The 20,055-nt window shown below is 43.1% G+C and overlaps 1 protein-coding gene across 1 annotated transcript in view; it reads left to right on the top strand.

The window, feature by feature from the left end:
- PGM2L1 (phosphoglucomutase 2 like 1) overlaps positions 1-20,055 on the top strand; it is a 132,192-nt gene that overhangs the window by 79,782 nt on the left and 32,355 nt on the right. Inside the window, exons 9-11 of the mRNA XM_030199992.1 lie at positions 7,984-8,164; positions 15,178-15,271; positions 19,034-19,163. Coding sequence (XP_030055852.1) covers positions 7,984-8,164; positions 15,178-15,271; positions 19,034-19,163 — 405 coding nt within the window. The remainder of the gene's footprint in view (positions 1-7,983; positions 8,165-15,177; positions 15,272-19,033; positions 19,164-20,055) is intronic.

The raw sequence follows: 20,055 nt of genomic DNA, 5'->3' as shown, positions 1-20,055 counted from the left end.
CTAGTCACAGGAAAGGGGATCTGGTTTTGAGAGCCATGGTGGCCGTTGGCTGAGAGAGGCAATTTCTTCAACTGGACTCTATATGGGTCAGTCTCCTGTTGCAGATGGTAGCACTTTCTTCCAGATCGCAGTTGACTTCCTTTTCCGAGACCTGTCTGGCTTCAGTGGCTGCCCTTTGCAGTTCAGCTACTTGGTCCTCTGTCCTGCTGTGGATGGCTTTTGCAGATCATGCACTTGATCTGCTGCCCTTCCCTTGCTAGGCTTTGCAGGCTTGGCGTGGCAGCGCTAGGCATTCCAGACTTGGCATGGCAGTGCATGTAGCCGTGGCCTGTGGAGCATTGCTCTAGTTTGCTGAGGTTGTAGTACCCCGCCCCACTTGAGGACTGCTTTGGTACATCCCACAAGTCTCTGGATTGATCTGTGGGATGCTATGGAAGGTAAAATTAGTCCTTACCTGATAATTTTCTTTCCATTAGTCCCATCAGATCAATCCAGAGGCCCGCCCTTTGTTTCTGGGTTGTTTTTTTCTTCTAGTTGCCTCAGTTTTATCAGATTACTTCATTTGATTTTTGGCTACAAAAAAAAATACAAAAACAAATTAAAACATAAAGGAAACCTTCTGTTACCCTCCTGCAGGAGCGGTTGAGGAGCTTACATGGGCTTTATGCAGGCAGGAGAGGACTTACTTTTAGATTTCCTCTTCCTTCTTTCACTGATTTGGTATTGACAATACACACTGAATAGGTCCTGCACAACAGCAGCAGGCAGGAACGGGTACACATGCACAGTGAGTGGCCCGAACTCTTCTGGTAGCCTTATGGTTAGTGCAGCAGCCTGGGAAACTGGATTCGAGTTCCACTGCAGCTCCCTGTGACTCTGGGCAAGTCACAACCTTCCATTGCCCCAGGTACTTACTTTTTTCAAAGATGGAAAATCTAACATTAATTTTTGCCTACTTCTTGAATGAAATTGATGAAAAATGAGTTTTTTTCTCAGTTCATACACCACCATTAACACAAGAAGTACAGGAAATTCCAGGACTGTGGATGGATAGGTAAAAGAAAGCCAGAGAATTTTCCCAAGGGAAAGAAAGATTGGTCTTGCTTGTGCTGGAACGTAGGCTATTTAAAGGATGGGATTGGGGGAAGGGGGTAATAGGAATAAAGTTTTCAATATACCGTATTTTTCGGACTATAAGACGCACTTTTTTCCCCCAAAATTTGGGAGAAAAATGGGGGGTGCGTCTTATAGTCCGAAGGTAGCGTTTTTGGACCTCCGTTGTGTACTTACAGGATTCCATGTTCCCTGGTGGTCTAGTGACGTCGGGGCAGGAAAGAGCCCCCTCTTTCCTGCCCATCGCGCTGCTCTCCGTGCTTCTCAATGCTTTCTGACGGTCTCGGCGAGATTCAAAATGGCTGCCGAGATTCTCGGCGGCCATTTTGAATATCGCCGAGACCATCAGAAAGCATTGAGAAGCACGGAGAGCAGCGCGATGGGCAGGAAAGAGGGGGCTCTTTCCTGCCCCGACGTCACTAGACCACCAGGGAACATGGAATCCTGTAAGTACACAACGGAGGTCCAAAACCCGGACAAGACGCACCGGAACACCTAGATTTTAGAGGAGGGAAAGAGGAAAATTTTTTTTTTCCTATTTCCCTCCTCTAAAACCTAGGTGCGTCTTATGGTCCGGTGCGTCTTATAGTCCGAAAAATACGGTAGATAGAGGAGTGTGGTAGCCGTGTTAGTCCACTCTTAAGGTTATCAATAGAAATCAAACAAAATAAAACATGGAAAAGAAAATAAGATGATACCTTTTTTATTGGACATAACTTAATACATTTCTTGATTAGCTTTCGAAGGTTGCCCTTCTTCCTCAGATCGGAAATAAGCAAATGTGCTAGCTGACAGTGTATATAAGTGAAAACATTCAAGCATTACTATGACAGTCTGACAGGGTGGGAGGAGGGGGGTGGGTAGGAAGTATGCATGGGGACATCAAAGCATCATATTGATATTCTAACAGGAAGGGTGTGGATAGGTGAGGGGAGGGTGATCCACAGAGACATACAGCTTTATGGTTTATAATGGGCTAGGAACCCCAGATCCTTGTTAAGTCCTTTCTGTTGGGTGTTAAAATATTCAATCATTCTGACTTCAAAGGTCTTACGTTCTTGTATGGTTTTAAAGTTACCTTTCAGGATTCTCACTGTGAAGTCATTGGTACAGTGTCCTGGTCCTGTAAAATGTTGACCAACAGGCGTGGGAACCCTGCTGGCACCAGTATTGTTCATATGATGTCTATGTAAATTGAATCTTGTCTTAACATTTTACAGGACCATGACAGAACAATGTAAGCCACATTTATTTATTTGTTGCATTTGTATCCCACATTTTCCCACCTATTTGCAGGCTCACTGTGGCTTATAGTGTTCCATAATGGCATTCGCCATTCCAGATTTAAAGATACAATTGGTATTACATAAATAACATGAATAACATAAAATAATTAAGCTATCAGATATAGAAAGAAAACATTAGAAAATAAAGTGGTGACATGTTAGTTATTATTATTGATCATTGTGGTATGTCTTGTTGGAGAGAGGTTTTCAGAGATTTACAAAAATTAATTAGGTCGTAAATTGTTTTCAAGTTGTGGTAATGCGTCCCACAACTGCGTACTCATGTAGGAAAAGCTGGACGCATATGTTTGTGTATTAACTTTACAGCTGGGGAAGTGAAGATTAAGGAATGTGCAAGATGATTGAGCCTGCAAATAGGTGGGAAAATGTGGGATACAAATGCAACAAATATTCAAAATACTAACCTCAAAGTATTTGATCTTCACTCTTTGTGCTCCTTCTTGAGCTCCCTGATACTCCCTAAATAATCTGGTGATCATTCCTTGCCTACAAGAATAGACTAGGAGTGACAATTCTAGGTATTAAGTGTTTCTTTGAAGTTCAATCTTCAGTGATCTTAGGATGAACCCTCTCCTTCCCTGTGTTCAAGAAAAGGAACAAGACTTTACTCTTTGTACTGGCCTTTTAATACTTAGGAGAAATGATCTGCCTTTCTGAAAATGGGCTGAGAAATCATGTAGCAAGCTGCCAAGACTGTTAATTTGTTTTCCTGTGTGTGTGTAATTCTCTGAGCATGTGGAGCATGCTATCAAGACTGTTGTTTTTCCTGTGTGTGTATGTATATTTTTTTTGAGGCTGCCAAGACTTGTCTTCCTCTTTGAGGACTAGCACAGCAGTATGTGGGTGAGTCATCCATGGAGCCCTGGTATGGATGCTGCCCAGCATTCTATTTATTCTGGAAGCTTTTGGTAGGTCCTACTGTGCATGTGTGTATGCCTGCCTGACTCATGCAGGACCCACAATTTTCTCTCCTCTGTGGAGCAGAAAAGATGTGTCTTAGACTCTGTTGAGTGGTTTTTCTGCTTCACAGTAATTTCCTTTTGCCTTCCTTTCCTTTCCTTTTTGTTTTGGTAGTGCAGGACCTTTGTTTCTTTTTTTTTTTTTTTTCCTCCTGTTCTGTTGTTTCTATAGTGTGTTCGGCAATTTTTAAGTTTTCTTTATTTTTGTTCCACAGCTCATGGGCTACTTATGCCTGAGTGCACGGACAAAACCACCTTTTTTTGTCTGAATTGAGCCATTTGCTTTTGCTTAGGCTATTTTTCTGGATATGTCCCAGAAACCTCCAAATGGGTTTAAGCACTGAAGGTGTGGTAGGACCATGTATGTGACTAATCCTAACAATTGGTGACTGCCTTGATCCTGGTCATGTCTCACTATAAGCTGTATTCTAAAATGCAGAAAAGAACACGAGTAGAGAGGCCCTGCATAAGAAACTTTTCGGTGTGCTAAAATCCGGTCCTTCATCTGAGGCATCAGTCCCCATGGCATTGGAAGCTGACACTGGGAATGCATAAGCATTGAGGAAATCTCCCCCAACCTTAACATCAGATGTTAGTGGTGCCAGTTAAGAACCACTGAGGGATCCCAATGTACTGCATCGAGCGGAGGAGAAGCATTGACATCGGTCCTCCTCACACAATACCAAGAGCTCCTGGACACTGGGATCTCTGGTACCAGAGAAGCATCAGTGCCATGAGGGCTGTTCCCTCTGTGCCAATGCACTAGTCTCCCCAAAGCTGGGACCCCTCCTCCGATTCAGCTCCCTCATCTTCGCAGGCTGTCTTCATACTGGCATGGCTGTGCCTTTACTGATGCTTGTCCCCGAGGAGTGGCTCTTATCAGCCCATCTTGGAGATCAACACCCTGCCAATCAGTAGGACGTGAACACCAGTGCCTTGTTGGGCATTGGGCCTGGCCATGACTGATCTAGTGCTCCTCTCCAGCCCATTGGGGCAGGAAGTGACCATGGAGTGCAGGAGAGAATCCATACCTTTGCGCTCTCACCCAGATCCTGGCCATGTGCCAGTGGCCCAAGGCAGGTGCAAACGCAGACATCTCAAGAAGAGTACTTTGAGTCTGATACAGACTGCTCCTGGGGGGGTCTGAGGTAGTGCCTGAGTAACCCTCAGAGGAGATGATCCCTTGGCCTGCCTTCTGACCTTTCTGTACCCCAGGAAAAGAGAAATTCTACCCCATCCCATTTAATTTGGAAAACAAGTGTGAGCCCAGGACTAAAATGTTGGACGTCCTTGATTACAGCTACTCTTCTAAGGAGGCTGTGACAGTGCCTGTGCACAGCATTCTTAAGACTGCACAGATGAGAAATTGGGAGATTCTCTAACTGTACAGCCTGTACCAGAGAAGACTGTTTAGAGTCCAGATGGCTCCTGGGTTGCAGAAGCAGCAGCTTCTGCACCATTCCATTGTGGTCGAATCCACCCTTAAGAGTCAAAGGTCCAAGGACCCATACCTTGGTGCCCCCAGGTAGGGGTGCTCGCACTCTGGAGTCTTTGGAGGAAAGTGTTTTGGGGCTTGATGCTTTTCTCACATTCTTACCAGTTCTACATGAGCTTGTAATTGAAGAGCTTTGTGCACAGTGGGGCAGAGTTTGTGGACATTGTTCTTTTGGAGAAGGCCATATAGCTGTGTCAGCTAGTAGCCAAGCAGAAGGATTGTAGAATGCACATAGCCTGGGCAACTTATGATGCTTTTGATGTGATATGTGGACTTTCTGCAATAGGCATTGGCATTCACAGACTCTCATGGCTGCATATCTTGGACCTAGAACCAGCAGTTCAAGAAAAGTTGATGGACGTCCCTTGCCGTGGAGATGACCTTTTGGCAGACAAGGTGGAACAGATTGCTGATCTCGTTAAGAACAGGACTGATAACATCAAGCCCCAGTCTCTGTCCACTCCTTCGCAGCCTTCACTTCTCAGAGGTTTTCAGGTGCCAGTCAGAAGAGTTCTTACTACTCTCAAAAGCGTAGGTTTACTTCCTCGACTTGCCCTCCCCAATAGACCCAGGCTCCACACTCCCAACCATGGTGGCAGTGGGCCCAGAAGTCTGAGCCAGTTTCTCAATCTAAGCAAGGGACAAGCTTTTGACTGGTTTCAGCAGAGCATAGTTGACATATGTGCCCACCCTGGATGGCCTTCATTTGGTGGGAGGCTGAATTTTTGACAAGCAAGGTGGTCCCTTGTAACATCAGACTGGTGGGTTCTTCAAATAGTCCAGGAGGGTTACACCCTCAATTGGCATCAACCTCCTCCAAATTATCCGCTGAGAGAATCATGACTTGGCTCTCAGCATCAGGCAGTGCTTGCAGATGAACTTTCCTTCTAAAGGCCCTTGCGGTTGAGCTTGTCCTACCAAGGGAAGTCAGGAAGGGATTCTATTGCATGTATTACTTCCTCAAGCCCAAAAGGATGGGGGAATTTCATCCTATCCTAGACCTAAGGGCCCTGAACAAATATCTGGTCAAAGAAAAAAGTTCAGGATGATTTCCCTAGGCACCCTTCTTCCCATGATTCAGGCAAATAATTGGCTATGCTCTATGGACTTAAAGGATGCTTACACCCACATACTTCCTGTGACTGAGACGTACCTGTATCTCAGATTTTGAGTAGAGAAACACCACTACCAGTATTGCGTTCTGTCATTTGGTCTCCTGTCTGCTCACAAAGTGTTTACAAAATGTCTTGCTGTAGTTGCTGTAACACTAAACAGACTTGGGAGTGCATGTTATCCCCTATCTAGATGATTGGCTTGTAAATACCATATGAAAGGAAGGTGCTCATGAGTCAATATGAAGAACTATTCAGGTGTTGGAACTACTAGGGTTTGTTATAAAGTATCCAAATTCCCACTTGCTCCCAAGCCAACAATTGGATTACATAGGAGCCCTGCTAGACACTGTTCAGGTTGGATGCACTCATTTGTACTTCCCATCAGGTTCAGCACAGCCAGCAAGTCACAGCTCCCAGATATTGAGGTTGGTAGGTCACATGGTCTCTGCGGTTCATGTCACACCCATGGCACTTTTCCATTTGGAAGGCATCCAGTGGACCCTAGCTTTCAATTGATGTTGGCCACAAGAAATCTGACAGATCTCAGTCACTCCAGAGTTAGTGTAGTTTTTTTTTTTTTCTAGTGGACTACTCAAAGCAGTGTGACTTGGGGACTCTAATTCCAAATTCCTCCTCCCCAGAAAATTCTGACCACGGATGCATCCAACCTGGATGGTGTGCTCATGTAGATAGGCTTCATGCCCAAGGGCACTGGTCCACTTTGGAGACCCAGCTTCACATCAACCTCCTAGATCCGCAGGCAATTTGGAACACTCTAAAGGCTTTCAGAGATCAGCTGCTGAGCCAAATTTCTCTAATCCAAACAATCAGGTTGCTATGTACTACTTCGTCAAGCAAGGGGGTATGGGATCCTACCCCTTGTGTCAGGAAGTAGTTAGGATGAGGTAATGAGCCTCCAGTCATGGCCTGGCATTCAGGGTCACATATCTGGCAGACAGGTCGGGCAGAGTGATACAACTGTATGGGTGTTGCCCAAAAGATCTTCCGAGAGTAGTTTGATCTCTTTGCCACTCATCTCAACAACAAAGTCCCTCAGTACTGCTCCAGATTCAGATAGTATGCCTTCCTCTTGCATTGAGGTGAAGGCATTCTGTACATATATCCTCACATCCCTCCGGTTGGGAAAACTGTGCTGTAACTCAAGTAGGACTGGGAAATCACAATCCTAATCATGTCTTAATGGCCGAGACATAGTTCCCCACTTCTGGAGTTATCCTCTGAAGAACCTTGGAGATTGGACTGTTAGTGGTTGTAGCAGATGTACTCTGAGGACAACTCCCCTAGGAATTCTTTATGCTTTTTATCTAAAATGAGAGTCCTGCGCAAGTCGGGCAGGTGGGAAGGCATATGTGCATGTGAGGACCTGCCAAAAGCTGCTACAATAAATAGAACACTGGGCAGCATCTGTACCATTGTTTCATGGATGACATCACCCACGTGTGAGAACATATGTTCTCTCGGAGAACACCTGTTACAAATAAGTAATTTCATACTTAGGTATGGCTTTTTGGTCCTTATATGTTTTTTGATTTATGTTGTTTTTATATTTATAGCTTTATTTTGCAGTTGTATATAAAATATTTTCTTTAGCAACTTATGAACCTTAATGTAGGTTATTTTTGGACAAGGTTACTTTTCAGGTAGAATAGATATGGTTGTAGCACTAGTACATTCATGTTTTATTGTACAATTCTTTGCCATGTTTCATAAAAGGCAATTAAGTAAATTAAAAATTAAAATATTTGTGCAGGCAGCAAGGGAGTGGGTACCAAATAATGCTCATGCATTTAAAAGCTGAATGTATGTAACATGTTCTTGCTTTGATCTAAACGTGCTGATAGTCTCAAGAAAAAGCAGCATTCCTAAGTGTGCATGCCATGGATCTCGTGCATGTTTTTGCTTATAGTTAAATTGTCCAGTGAAGCATGCTGATGACCCAGAAATGTCTGTCTCTTGTTTTTTTTTTTGTTTAGCGGACGTTGGAAAGTATTCACAGGAAATGAGCTAGCCGCTTTATTTGGATGGTGGATGTTTGCATGTTGGAAGAAGAACCGTACAAAGGAGGCAAAAGTGAAGAACATTTATATGCTAGCAACCACAGTCTCATCTAAAGTCTTGAAGGCCATTGCAGTCGAGGAAGGATTTCAGTTTGAAGTAAGAATTTTGTAATCCAAGATGTTTAGCTTGTAAGGCATATTACACAAGATATTGCACAGTAAGTTGCATGGAGTGGAGGAATAGACTTCTAGTGATTTAGAACAGTGAGCTGAGAACCAGGGAAGCTAGTATTCAGATCATACTGATGCTTATTGTAATCTTGGTCGAGTGGAGGAGTGGCCCAGTGGTTAGAGCACCGGTCTTGCAATCCAGAGGTGGCCGGTTCAAATCCCGCTGCTGCTTCTTGTGATCTTGGGCAAGTCACTTAACCCTCTGTGCCTCAGGTATAAACTTAGATTGTGAGCCCTCCTGGGACAGAGAAATATCCAGTGTACCTGAATGTAACTCACCTTGAGCTACTACTGAAAAAGGTGTGAGCAAAATCTAAATAGTCACTTAGCCCTCCATTGCCTGAAATCCAAACTTAAGTGGTATGCCTTCTGAACTTGGGGGGGGGGGGGGGGGTAACTATTATACCTGAATGTAATTCACCTTGCTCTACTAAAAAGGCAGCTAAATGTTAACCTATCTCAATTTTCTCCAAAGACAGCAAGGCCTTAGAACTGGGTGACATCTTACAGAACCTACACTGCCAACTGTGCCCCCCCACCACCGAACAGTGTGGTTCTTCATGAATTTTAAATTACATGTTGCCTGTCCTTATGTTCACAGTCTTGCAAGAATAGTATAGGAGTTCAGGCATTCCATGGATCAAGGTCATTGGAAGCCATATAGGTGCTGGAAGGGGGAACAAACAGCTGTTTTCAAAACCAGCATGGGCAACAAGCCTCTAGAGGTGGTAAGAAGAATGTGCATTGGAACACAGGGAACCTCCACAGGCCCCAAGGTGCTACAATGAAGACAGTTTTAAAGTCTCTGGATTACAAGCCTGAAATATCTTTTTAGTTAAAGATCACATTGTCTATATGTTTCACAGTGAAAGATGTACTGTTCTGTTTATTTTTATTTATTAGGATTTATTTACTGTCTTTTTGAAGGTATGAGCCCACTTGTGTTAGGGATCCATAGAGGCTCGGTTTTACTTGGATTCAGGCAGAATTTATTGGTTTTAGCCCATTCTTGAACTGATATTAGACAGGTAATCAGTTTATTCAGGGCTGTAGGTAAGTCCAGGTTCAGGGTGTATGAGTAGCTGCACATCATCTGCGTAGATGTAGAACTGAGTGTCCATTGACTGAATCAGCTCAGCTAGTGGCTTGAGGGTAGATATTGAACAGAATAGGTGACAGTATCGATCCTTGTGGTAAGTTGCTGCCAATCATTATGGATTGTTGCCTGCCAGGATCTGAACCAGGCAAGTACTGTTCCATTGATACCTGTTTCTGTCAGTCGTGCTAGCCAAGATATCATGATCCACAGTGTCAAAAGCTGCTGAGAAATCTAGCAGTACTAATATTGAGGCAAATCCCTTGTCTCGGTTTCTATGAAGATCTAGCAGGGATACGAGGACCATTTCTGTTCCATAACCAGGTCTGAACCCAGATTGACATGGATCTAGCCAGTTACTCTTTTCTAACCATTCATTAAGTTGAACACAGACTGTTCTATGAGTTTCCCTAGAAACGGGATGTTGGATACTGGCCTGTAACTTTCAAGTTTGTTCTGGTCAAGGTTGTTTTTCTTCAGCAGAGGGCGAACCACTGCCCTTTTTAATGCTGTTGGTAGTTGCCCATTTGAAAGAGAGGTGTTCACAATTTTTGTGGCGCCTTCTATAAGGCACATACTTGCCTGCTGCACTATCTTTCATGGGCAGGGATCGAGGGAGCAGGTAGTTGGTCGAAGGTCTCTTAGGATTTTGTCAAGGCTCTCCTCTGTCATTAGGTTAAGTGTTCCATCTGTGTCTGTTAGGAGGGGGCAAGTTTGTGCACCCCTGGTTGACTGGTTGGGCACTGGGTGGGGACTGCCTGTAAATCCTGGTGATGACTTAATTTTGTTGGCAAAGTATGCAGCAAAATCATTGCACTTCAGTTTAGACTGGGCAGGCTGGTTTTGTTGTGGGGGTTGCAGTAGGCTGTTTACTATACTGAACAGCTGCTTGGTTGAATTGGCAGCCTGTCCAATGCATTGAGAGAAATACTGTTTTTTTTGGTTGCTGTTAAGGCTTGGTGGTATTTTGCCATGTGCTTACTGCAGTTTAGCCTGTCTTCATCCAGGCGAGATTTGCACCATCTCCTTTCTAGTTTTCGCCCTTCGCGTTTAAGGATCTGAAGTTCTGGAGAAAACCAAGGTGAGCATTTGTGAGTGGGGCATAAAACTGTTTTTTAGTGGTGCTGTTTTCTCTAAGGTCTTGGCTAGGTGTGTATTCCAGATGTCAACTTGTTTTGCCACTGTTGTCTTTTCATCTATATGCGGATAGTCCAAGGCCTCTAGGAAATTTTCGTCAGCTTTTTTTTTTTGTCTCTGATCTCCTTCCAAACTCTGGGAGGTGCCATTTGTTTCAGGGGTGTTATTTCAATACTGTTATCCCAGAATTCTTGGATATACACCCCCTTTGTAGAATACCAGGTCTAGTATGTGACCCTTTTCGTGGGTTGGAGAATTGATCACCTGTGTAAATCCTAGTGCTGTCATCGTGTCCAGAAAGGCAGCTGTGGTGGTATCTGGGGTTTTGATGTGTATATTTAAGTCTCCCATGATCACCAGCCTAGGGTAATTCAGAGTCACTTGAGTAATCGGGTCTAGGAGTTCTTGCACAGATAATGTGTTGTTACGAGGTGCTCTGTAAATCATGAGCAGCCAGATTGGCTTCTTCTCTTCAAGTTGGATTAAAAGAGATTCTGATCCATGTAGCTGGGGGATGGATATTCTGCGCAGTTGATTGTCCCCCGAATCAATACTGCTACCCCTCCACCCTGTCTTTCTGTTCTTGGTTGATGTTGGATGTTGAAATCTGTTGGGCATAGTTCAGCCAGTGGTAAACCCCCACTTTCATCTAGCCAGGTTTCACTTATTCCTAGGATGTCAAGATGCTGTTCAATTTATGGCACCGTAGACCACCGAGGATTTCTTTGCAGCTGATCTGGCATTCACCAACCCTATAGTTCCCAAGGGTGGTCTGGGGATGCTGTGGGTAGCTTTGGTGTGACAATGAGGTGATATTTTAAGTACTGTTATGTAGGTGTTTGACCTCTTGCACTTTTGCGTTCTCTTTTGCCTTCTCCACTGGGATGCTTTCATGACACATTTTTGTGTCAGAAGGTAGTTAGGCAAAATTTCACTGGGTGGCGCTGTAATCCACTCTTTGGAGTACACCCAGTAGATCACAGTCTTCCTAGTTGGCAATGCAGGGTTAAGGCTTTAATAGCTAAAAGAACAGACCTTACAAAACAGAAAAGAAATCTGAAGGTCAGCATTTCTAACCTCAAGATAACCAATCGGTGTATGACACGGTAGTGAAAAAAAATCCAATATAACATGGTTACATAAACAGGTGTTGCTAATAAGTGAAATAATATAACCTTTATACAGGTCTTTGGTGCGACCTTCCTTCATCTGTGTGCACTTCTGGTGTTCACATCTTTAAAAGGACATTGATAAGATGAACATAATTCAAAGCAGAACAACCAAGTTGGTGTGTAGCTTGCATGTTAAGCCGTATAATGAAAAAGGAAGCAGATATGGTTCTCCAAACAAGTGACTAAGCAAATAAAGGCAAAAGAGTTGGTGTTCATGAAATACAGAAAAGAATACTGAATGAAACAAACCAATACCATTCATTTTCTAATTAGAGATCCTCTGTATTCATTCCATGCTTCTCTGAATTATGTCACCATTGTTGTCTCTACCACCTCCCTCGGGAGGGCATTCCAGACAGACCACCCTCTTCATGAAAAAAAAATTTCTTTGACATTACTCCTAAGTCTACCACCCCGCAACCTCACTTCATGTCCTCTAGTTTTACCTTTACCCCTTCTATAGAAAAGGTTTCTATATTTTATTTATTTATTTATTTATTTATTAGTTTTAATCAAATTAAACAAATTATTAAATTTGAACAGGTAATACAGATAAGAAAAGATTTTTTAACCAAAACATAATTTTCTCCCTAAAAAGGGGAGCAAAATTAACAAAGAGGAAAAAACTTAAATCTTCTTTAGACCACAAGTGGGGGGAAGGTCATGAACTAGAATTTCTATATTAATACCTTTCAAGTATTTAAACATCTATATAGTATCTTCCCTGTCCCTTCTTTCCTCTAGGATATATATATTCAGGTCTTCCAGCCTCTTATATGCATTTTGGTGCAAGCCCCTTACCATATTTGTCACCTTCCTTTGAACTGCTTCTAGTCTTTTTACTACTACTACTACTTAGCATTTCTATAGCGCTGCCAGGGTTACGCAGCGCTGTACAAGTTTAACATGGGGAAGGACCGTCCCTGCTCAAAAGAGCTTACAATCTAAAGGTTACAAACTATGTAGTCAGTGTAGGTATCATGAGTGGGGAAGGTGGTTATGCGCCAAAAGCAAGGGAGAAGAGATGGGCTTTGAGTAAGGACTTAAAGATGGGCAGGGAGGGCGCATGACGTATGGGCTCAGGAAGGCTGTTCCAGGCATATGGTGATGCGAGGCAGAAGGGGCGGAGTCTGGAGTTAGCGGTGGTGGAGAAGGGTACAGATAGGAGTGCTTTGTCCTGAGAGCGGAGGTTACGGGTGGGAACATAAGGGGAGAGGAGGGTAGAGAGGTAATGGGGGGCTGGAGATTGAGTGCATTTTTGAAGGTCAATAGGAGAAGCTTGAACTGAATACAGTAGCGTATCGGGAGCCAGTGAAGCGACTTGAGGAGAGGGGTGATATGAGAGTATCGGTTCACGCGGTAGATAAGACGTGCGGCGGAATTTTGGACAGATTGAAGGGGGGATAGGTGGCTAAGCGGGAGGCCAGCGAGGAGAAGGTTGCAATAGTCAAGACAAGAGGTAACGAGTGAGTGGACGAGGGTTCGGGTGGTCTGTTCAGAGAGGAATGGGCGAATTTTGCTAATATTATAGAGGAAGAAGCGACAGGTCTTAGCTGTCTGCTGGATATGGGCAGAGAAGGAGAGGGAGGAGTCAAAGATGACTCAGATTGCGGGCTGAAGCGACGGGGAGGATGAGGGCGTTGTCAACAGAGACGGAAAGTGGGGGAAGAGGAGAAGAGGGTTTGGGTGGAAAGACAAGGAGCTCAGTCTTTGCCATGTTCAGTTTCAGGTGCCGGTTGGACATCCAGGCAGCGATGTCTGAAAGGCAGGCCGAAACTTTGGCTTGGGTTTCGACTGTGATGTCGGGAGTGGAGAGATAAAGCTGGGTGTCATCAGCATAGAGATGGTACTGGAAACCATGTGATGAGATCAGCGAGCCCAGGGAAGAGGTGTAGATCGAGAAAAGAAGCGGTCCAAGGACAGAACCTTGAGGAACTCCAACAGAGAGCGGGATGGGGGTGGAAGAAGAGCCATTAGAATATACTCTGAAGGTGCGATGGGAAAGATACGAAGAGAACCAGGAGAGGACGGAGCCCTGCAACCCGAATGAGGACAGTGTGTCAAGAAGTAAATTATGATTGACGGTGTCAAAAGCGGCAGATAGGTCGAGGAGGATGAGGATGGAATAGTGACCTTTGGATTTGGCAAGGAACAAGTCATTACAGACTTTAGAGAGTGCTGGTTCTGTCGAGTGAAGTGGGCGAAAGCCGGATTGGAGCGGATCGAGGACGGCCTGAGAGGAGAGGAAATCAAGGCAGCGGCTGTGGACAACGCGTGGACAACGCGTTCAAGTAATTTGGAGAGGAAGGGTAGAAGAGAGATGGGACGAAGAAGAAAAAAGGAAGGAGAAAACACTATATATATTTCTAGCAGCACAGTTGGTCATACAGAGTGGACCAAGTGGTTCTTACCTGCTGACTTGTAACCTAATGTTTTATTTTTACTACATACATAGATTCTCAAGAGCTTAACTGAGATGGGGTGGCAGAGCCGATGGTGGGAGGCGGGGATAGTGCTGGGCAGACTTATACGGTCTGTGCCAGAGCTGGTGGTGGGAGGCGGGGATAGTGCTGGGCAGACTTATACGGTCTATGCCCTGAAGAGGACAGGTACAAATCAAGGTAGGGTATACACAAAAAGTAGTACGTATGAGTTTATCTTGTTGGGCAGACTGGATGGACTGTGCAGGTCTTTTTCTGCCGTCATCTACTATGTTACTATGTATAGTTAAACTTAAGAAATGTACATATAGGTACATATAGGTAACTGGGCGTCAGTGTGTCTCACACAAAAAAATATATACATAATTATGTACACAGGTAACAAGACTCGGGTTGAATTGGCAAAGTTTGAAAATTGTGAGCAGTAGAACCAATTATCATTCATCCCCAGTCCATAAAGTGTGTCTTTCTTATGGCTTTATAATTCAGTCTTTTAAAAAAAAAAAAAAAAGTCTTGTGTGCTCATGATTTTTTTTTCTTCAATCCCAGCCACTTCAGAACACCCCCCCCCCCCCCCCCCCAAAAAAAAAAAACCCCAAAAGAAAGCTCTAGTTCCTATTCCCACCCTCCCCCGCCAAAACAGTGCAGCCTCCTCAAAAACCATTCACCTGTTTAAATTTCCCAAGCAAACAAGATATTTTAATCAAAGCTTCAGATGGTGAATTTGAGAGACTTTGCTTTAGATTTCCATTGTAATGATGAATTATGAAAGGTGCACAATGGACAGTAGTCAGGGTTGAAGCCTTGACGATTGGTGCAGATTTCTGACTTTGTGCTAATTCAGCTCCTTTTTGTATTTTCATGCCCAAGCAAAACACTAGCCAAATGGTTAGTAGAATATTTTTTAGAATTAGACTTAGCTGGTAGTCCAGAATAGTTTCATTAAAGAGGGTAGATAAGTAGAATAGTATGTACATTATTATTATTCTGTTGCCACAAATCAGATGTTAAATTGCTAGTGTCTGGTTTGTATGCAAGTATTCAAAATGAGACAATATACTCCAAATATGGTGACTTTAATGTATTTTTTTAGGAAACGCTGCCAGGTTTTAAATGGATTGGAAATCGTGTAAAAGAGCTCCTGGATAATGGAAAAGATGTCCTCTTTGCATTTGAGGAGTCCATTGGTATGCAGTTTGACCGTATATACTAATTTCTTTTCTATACCTAGCTCCATTGGGTTGCATGTAACGTAACATAATCTGATGCTTATATACTGCACTGTGGTTTACATAAAATAAAAACTGGAACATCCTTTACATGAATTTATAATACAAAAAAATAGCAAGAAAATAATAATAAGCATATATCCTGAACAAATTTCTGATAAGTAAAATTTTAGCTTTACGTTTACTTTGTCTTCATTTCCTTTATATCCTTCAGAACCAGCAAGGCTGTTACTTACATTAAATCAGTCATAATTAATGTCATGAAGAGGACACACTACAACACATGCCATGGGCCTACCCTAAGGTGCATGGATTTTGGAGAAAGGTGGTCACACAATTAGGGTGGCTGGGTAGGACAAAGGATACATTTAGACCCTAGGGGAATACTGCTGAATAAAGTTGAAGTTTTTGGGTTACAAGGGAAAGGGGCACTACTGTTGTTGAGGAAAGCCTGCCTAAATTGCCTGCTAAATTATTGAATGCAAAAGGATGGCTAAAGAGAAACAAACTTCATGTGTTTAATGATAGAAAAAGGAGCAAAGTTCTCTCCCAGGTGGAAAAAGCTATTTCTTTAAATCTGGGGGAACTACATACAGGCGCGCGCTCTGCTCACACTTGTAGCTTTAATTTTAAATATTTTTGAGCTCTAAGAACCAAACAAAAATCACAGTATAGTTGGTAGATGTTTGCAGTCCAGACTGTCTCGCTGAGGGTGGGAGGGATTGGGGATTGGTCAAGAGAGCCCTGGCAGGCCTTTAGAGTACAGACTTGCCAGATAAGCTACTTCATTCTTTTGACATTGTGGAATGGGGGTGAGGAGGAAGGTGTGTTTGGGAGGTGTTAATTTGGAGGAGGTCTTTGGGGCATATCCCATGCCTTTTAAAATTCTGAAACAGTCCTCAACCACAACCTCCACCGGTAGGCCATTCCACGCTTTCACCACCCTTTCTGTGAAATAGTACTTCCTTAGATTACTCCTAAGCCCATTCCCTCTCAACTTCATCATATGCCCCCTCATTCCAGAGCTCTCCTTCAGTTGAAAAAGGCTCTCTTCCTGTACATAAGTGCCCTTGAGATATTTAAATGTCTCTATCATGTCCCTCTCTCCCTTTTCTCTTCCAGCGTATGCATGTTGAGGTTCATAAGTCTGTCCCTATATTTTTTGCGTTCAAGACCACTTACTAATTTTTTAGCCGCCCTCTGGACTGACACCATCCTGTTTATATCTTTCCGTACTCCAAATGGGGCCTCACCAGAGACTTATACAATGGCACTATCACCTCCTTTTTCTTGCTGGTCATTCCTCTCTTTATACACCCAAGCATCCTTTGGGCTTTGACCGTCACTTTTTCTACCTGTTTGGAAGCTTTAAGGTCATCTGACACAATCACCCCCCAGGTCCCGCTCTTCCTTCGTACACTGAAGCACTTCACCCCCTATACTGTACTATTCCCTCGGATTCTTGTGACCCCAAGTGCATGACCCTGCATTTTTTTGGGATTAAACCTTAGTTGCCAAATATCGTTCCATTTCTCCAGCTTTGCTAGGTCCTTCCATTCACACCCTCTAGGGTGTCCACCCAGTTGCAGAGTTTAGTATCATCCGCAAAGAGGCAAACCTTACCAGACAGCCCTTCTGCAATATTGCTCACAAAGATGTTAAAAAGAGCCAGCCCTAGGACCAATCCCTGCAGTACTCCACAGACTACATCCTTTTCTTCAGAGCAAGATCCATTTACCACTACCCTCTGTCACCTTCCATTCAACCAATTTTTATCCCAATCAATTACTCTAGGGCCCATACCGAGGGCACTCAATTTATTTATCAGTCGCCTGTGCGAAACCGTGTCAAAGACTTTGCAGAAATCCAAGTATACCCCATCAAGCACGCCTCCCACATCCAACTGTTTGGTTACCCAGTTGAAGAAGACAGTCAGATTTGTCTCCTACCACTAGTGAAGCCATTCTACCTCGGATCCTGCATTCCATTTAGTTCAAGAAATCTCACAATCCTCCTCTTTAGAAGTGTTTCCATTAGCTTACTCACCACTGAAGTCAGACTGATAGGTCTGTAATTCCCAACCTCCTCCTTACTTCCACTCTAGTGCGAGGGAACCACATACGCCCTTCTCCAGTCCACCGGGACCACTCCAGTTTCTAAGGAAGCATTGAAGAGGCTTTCCGAGTTCCTTGAGCACCCTTGGGTGTAGCCCATCAGGCCCCATCGCTCTGTCTACTTTTAGTTTGGCAAGCTCCTCACGAACACAGTCCGTAAACGGATTTTGGTCTACTATACATCCATCCCCTTTAGCTTTTGTTTTCTGCAGCCCTACCCCTGGCCTTTCATCTGTGAACACAGAGCAGAAATAATTGTTAAGCAGTTCAACTTTATCCTTTTCTTTCACATATTTCTGTCACTCAGCTTTGAGCCTCACAATGCTATTATGGCACTTCCTCTTGTCACATATCTGAAAAAGGTCTTATCCCCCAATTTTACCATATTAGCTATCTTTTCCTCCATTTGCCCCTTCGCTTTCCTGATAGCTTTTTTCAGCTTCTCTTCGCTTATTCAGGTATTCTCTCCTGTCTTCATCTTTCTGAGTCGTCTTATAACGTGTGAAGGCTAATCTCCTTTCCCTTATCTTTTCAGCTACTGCACTTGAGTATCAGAGAGGCCTTCTTTTCCTCTATTTTTATGTAATTTTCTAACATAAAGGTTAGCTGCCTTTTAATATAGCTCCTTTGTTTTGTCCATTGTTGTTCTACATCATTCAGCTGTTCCTTGAGGAATTCCGCATCTCGGCAAAGTTAGTTCCTTTGAAATCCAGGACCTTCAATCTCGAATGAGCCCTCTCTTCTGTTTTAATATTGAACCACACCGTTCTATGATCACTTAATGCCCAATGGTCTCCCATCTTGACGTCAGAAGCATTCTCTCCATTCGTAAGCACCAGGTCCATAATAGCTCCATCCCGTGTCGGTTCCATTACCCACTGCTAAAACAATTCTTCCTGTAGTTAAGATCTCTTTGCTTCTAGATGACCCTGCGGCAGGGACACCCCAATCAACATATATTGAAGTCTCCTATCAGTAGTACTTCCCCTTTCCTAGCTGTCTTGTGGATGTCTTCAAGTCCCTGTCCATTTTCTCCAACTGCGAGGGTGACCTGTATATCACTCTGATATAGATACATTTTCCTTTCCCTCTTTCCAGTTTAACCCACAGCACTTTTTCCGTACCCCATGTATCATGCAGTTTTGTCACTTTGATATCATTCTTAGCATATAATGCCACTCCACTCTCTCTTCCTGCTCTGTCCTTCCTGAATAGATTATAGCCAGGTATAGCAATATCCCAGTCATGGTTCTCCGTGAACCACGTCTCCGTGACCGCCACTAAATCCAAGTGTGCTTCCATCATTGTAGATTCAAGATCTAGAAGTTTGTTTCCCATACTACGGGCATTGGTATACAAAGCTCTCCAGATGTTAGTCTCTTTGTTTTTTCTCTCTCTCCTATAGGGGGCATATGAATTTGAAAAAAACTGAACACTACTTATTTGTGAAAGTGAGGTTTAGCTTTATTAAGTAGTTGGGTCACTGTTGACAGACTTTAGATAATTACTGCTATAAGTATAGAACAATTCTAACTGTTTTTCTGCTCAGCAAGATCCAACAGCCAACAGAAGGAACAGTGGGCATTCATAATTTACTACTTTTCAGGCTTCATGTGTGGAACATCTGTAATAGACAAGGATGGAGTGAGTGCAGCTGTTGTTATAGCAGAAATGGCATCTTATCTGGAAAAGAAAAATCTAACTCTGGCACAGCAGCTAGTCAACATTTATGAAATGTAAGGCTCTATTTTAACTAAACTTTTCTGATAAATGAGTTTCATCTAAATTTTCATATTGCTGCACTAATGTGGAAGCCTAATGTATAGAAAGATACGAACTTAAGGCTGACATAGCATTTCTCCTCCAGTCTCTTATAGCAATGTATAGTATAAACTGGAACCAAGGTTTTATTTGGGGGGACCATATTGCCTTGTGTAGATCGCTCATTTCAATTTTAAGTGGTAGATATCTGATAAGCAATTTAAAGGCTGTTGGATATAAAATAAAATGTTCTCTAATCGTGTTTCTTGATTTAAAACTGCTGAGATATACCGTATTTTAAGCCTAAAATAGGGTATATCTCAGCAGTGGTGAGATGCAATACTGATGTTGAAGTTGCATATTTTTTTGGGCACTATGAAGACTGTTTTACTTGGAATCTCACACAGAAATATGACTTCTTAGAATTCTGTATACTAATTCCTAAAAATTTGTGTAAGCAGCTGGCCTAAGTTGGCTTGAAAATTGTCCTGAGGGTCTGCTGACGTTGTGAAAACTGCTTAGTCTTTTTAGCGATTTAGTTTGTGGTGATGCTGCTAGGAACTTTGATAATGTTTTCCCACATTAACCTTTTAACTAATAAATTCTTGTCAACAGAATGAGCTGGGAGGGGGGGAGGAAGTAAATATGCGAAAGGTTCATAAGGTGGTCCAGCTTGGTCCTGTTTAATTCTGGGACACTTTTACTGGTTAAACAGCAATAGAATTTTGTTGTGCTTTTAGTAATGGGCCAGTTTTTTTGCTATGTATAATAATAGTATAGTAAGTATTAAACAATGATATTCAGTGGTGGGACAGATTCCAGATATATCCTAAGCTGCTGTAAAGTTTGTTTCTAGTGGTGTATATT

Source organism: Microcaecilia unicolor, chromosome 4 (assembly GCF_901765095.1).
Source record: "Microcaecilia unicolor chromosome 4, aMicUni1.1, whole genome shotgun sequence".
NCBI classification, from domain to species: domain Eukaryota; kingdom Metazoa; phylum Chordata; class Amphibia; order Gymnophiona; family Siphonopidae; genus Microcaecilia; species Microcaecilia unicolor.
This window is presented reverse-complemented; position numbering and strand designations above follow the sequence as displayed.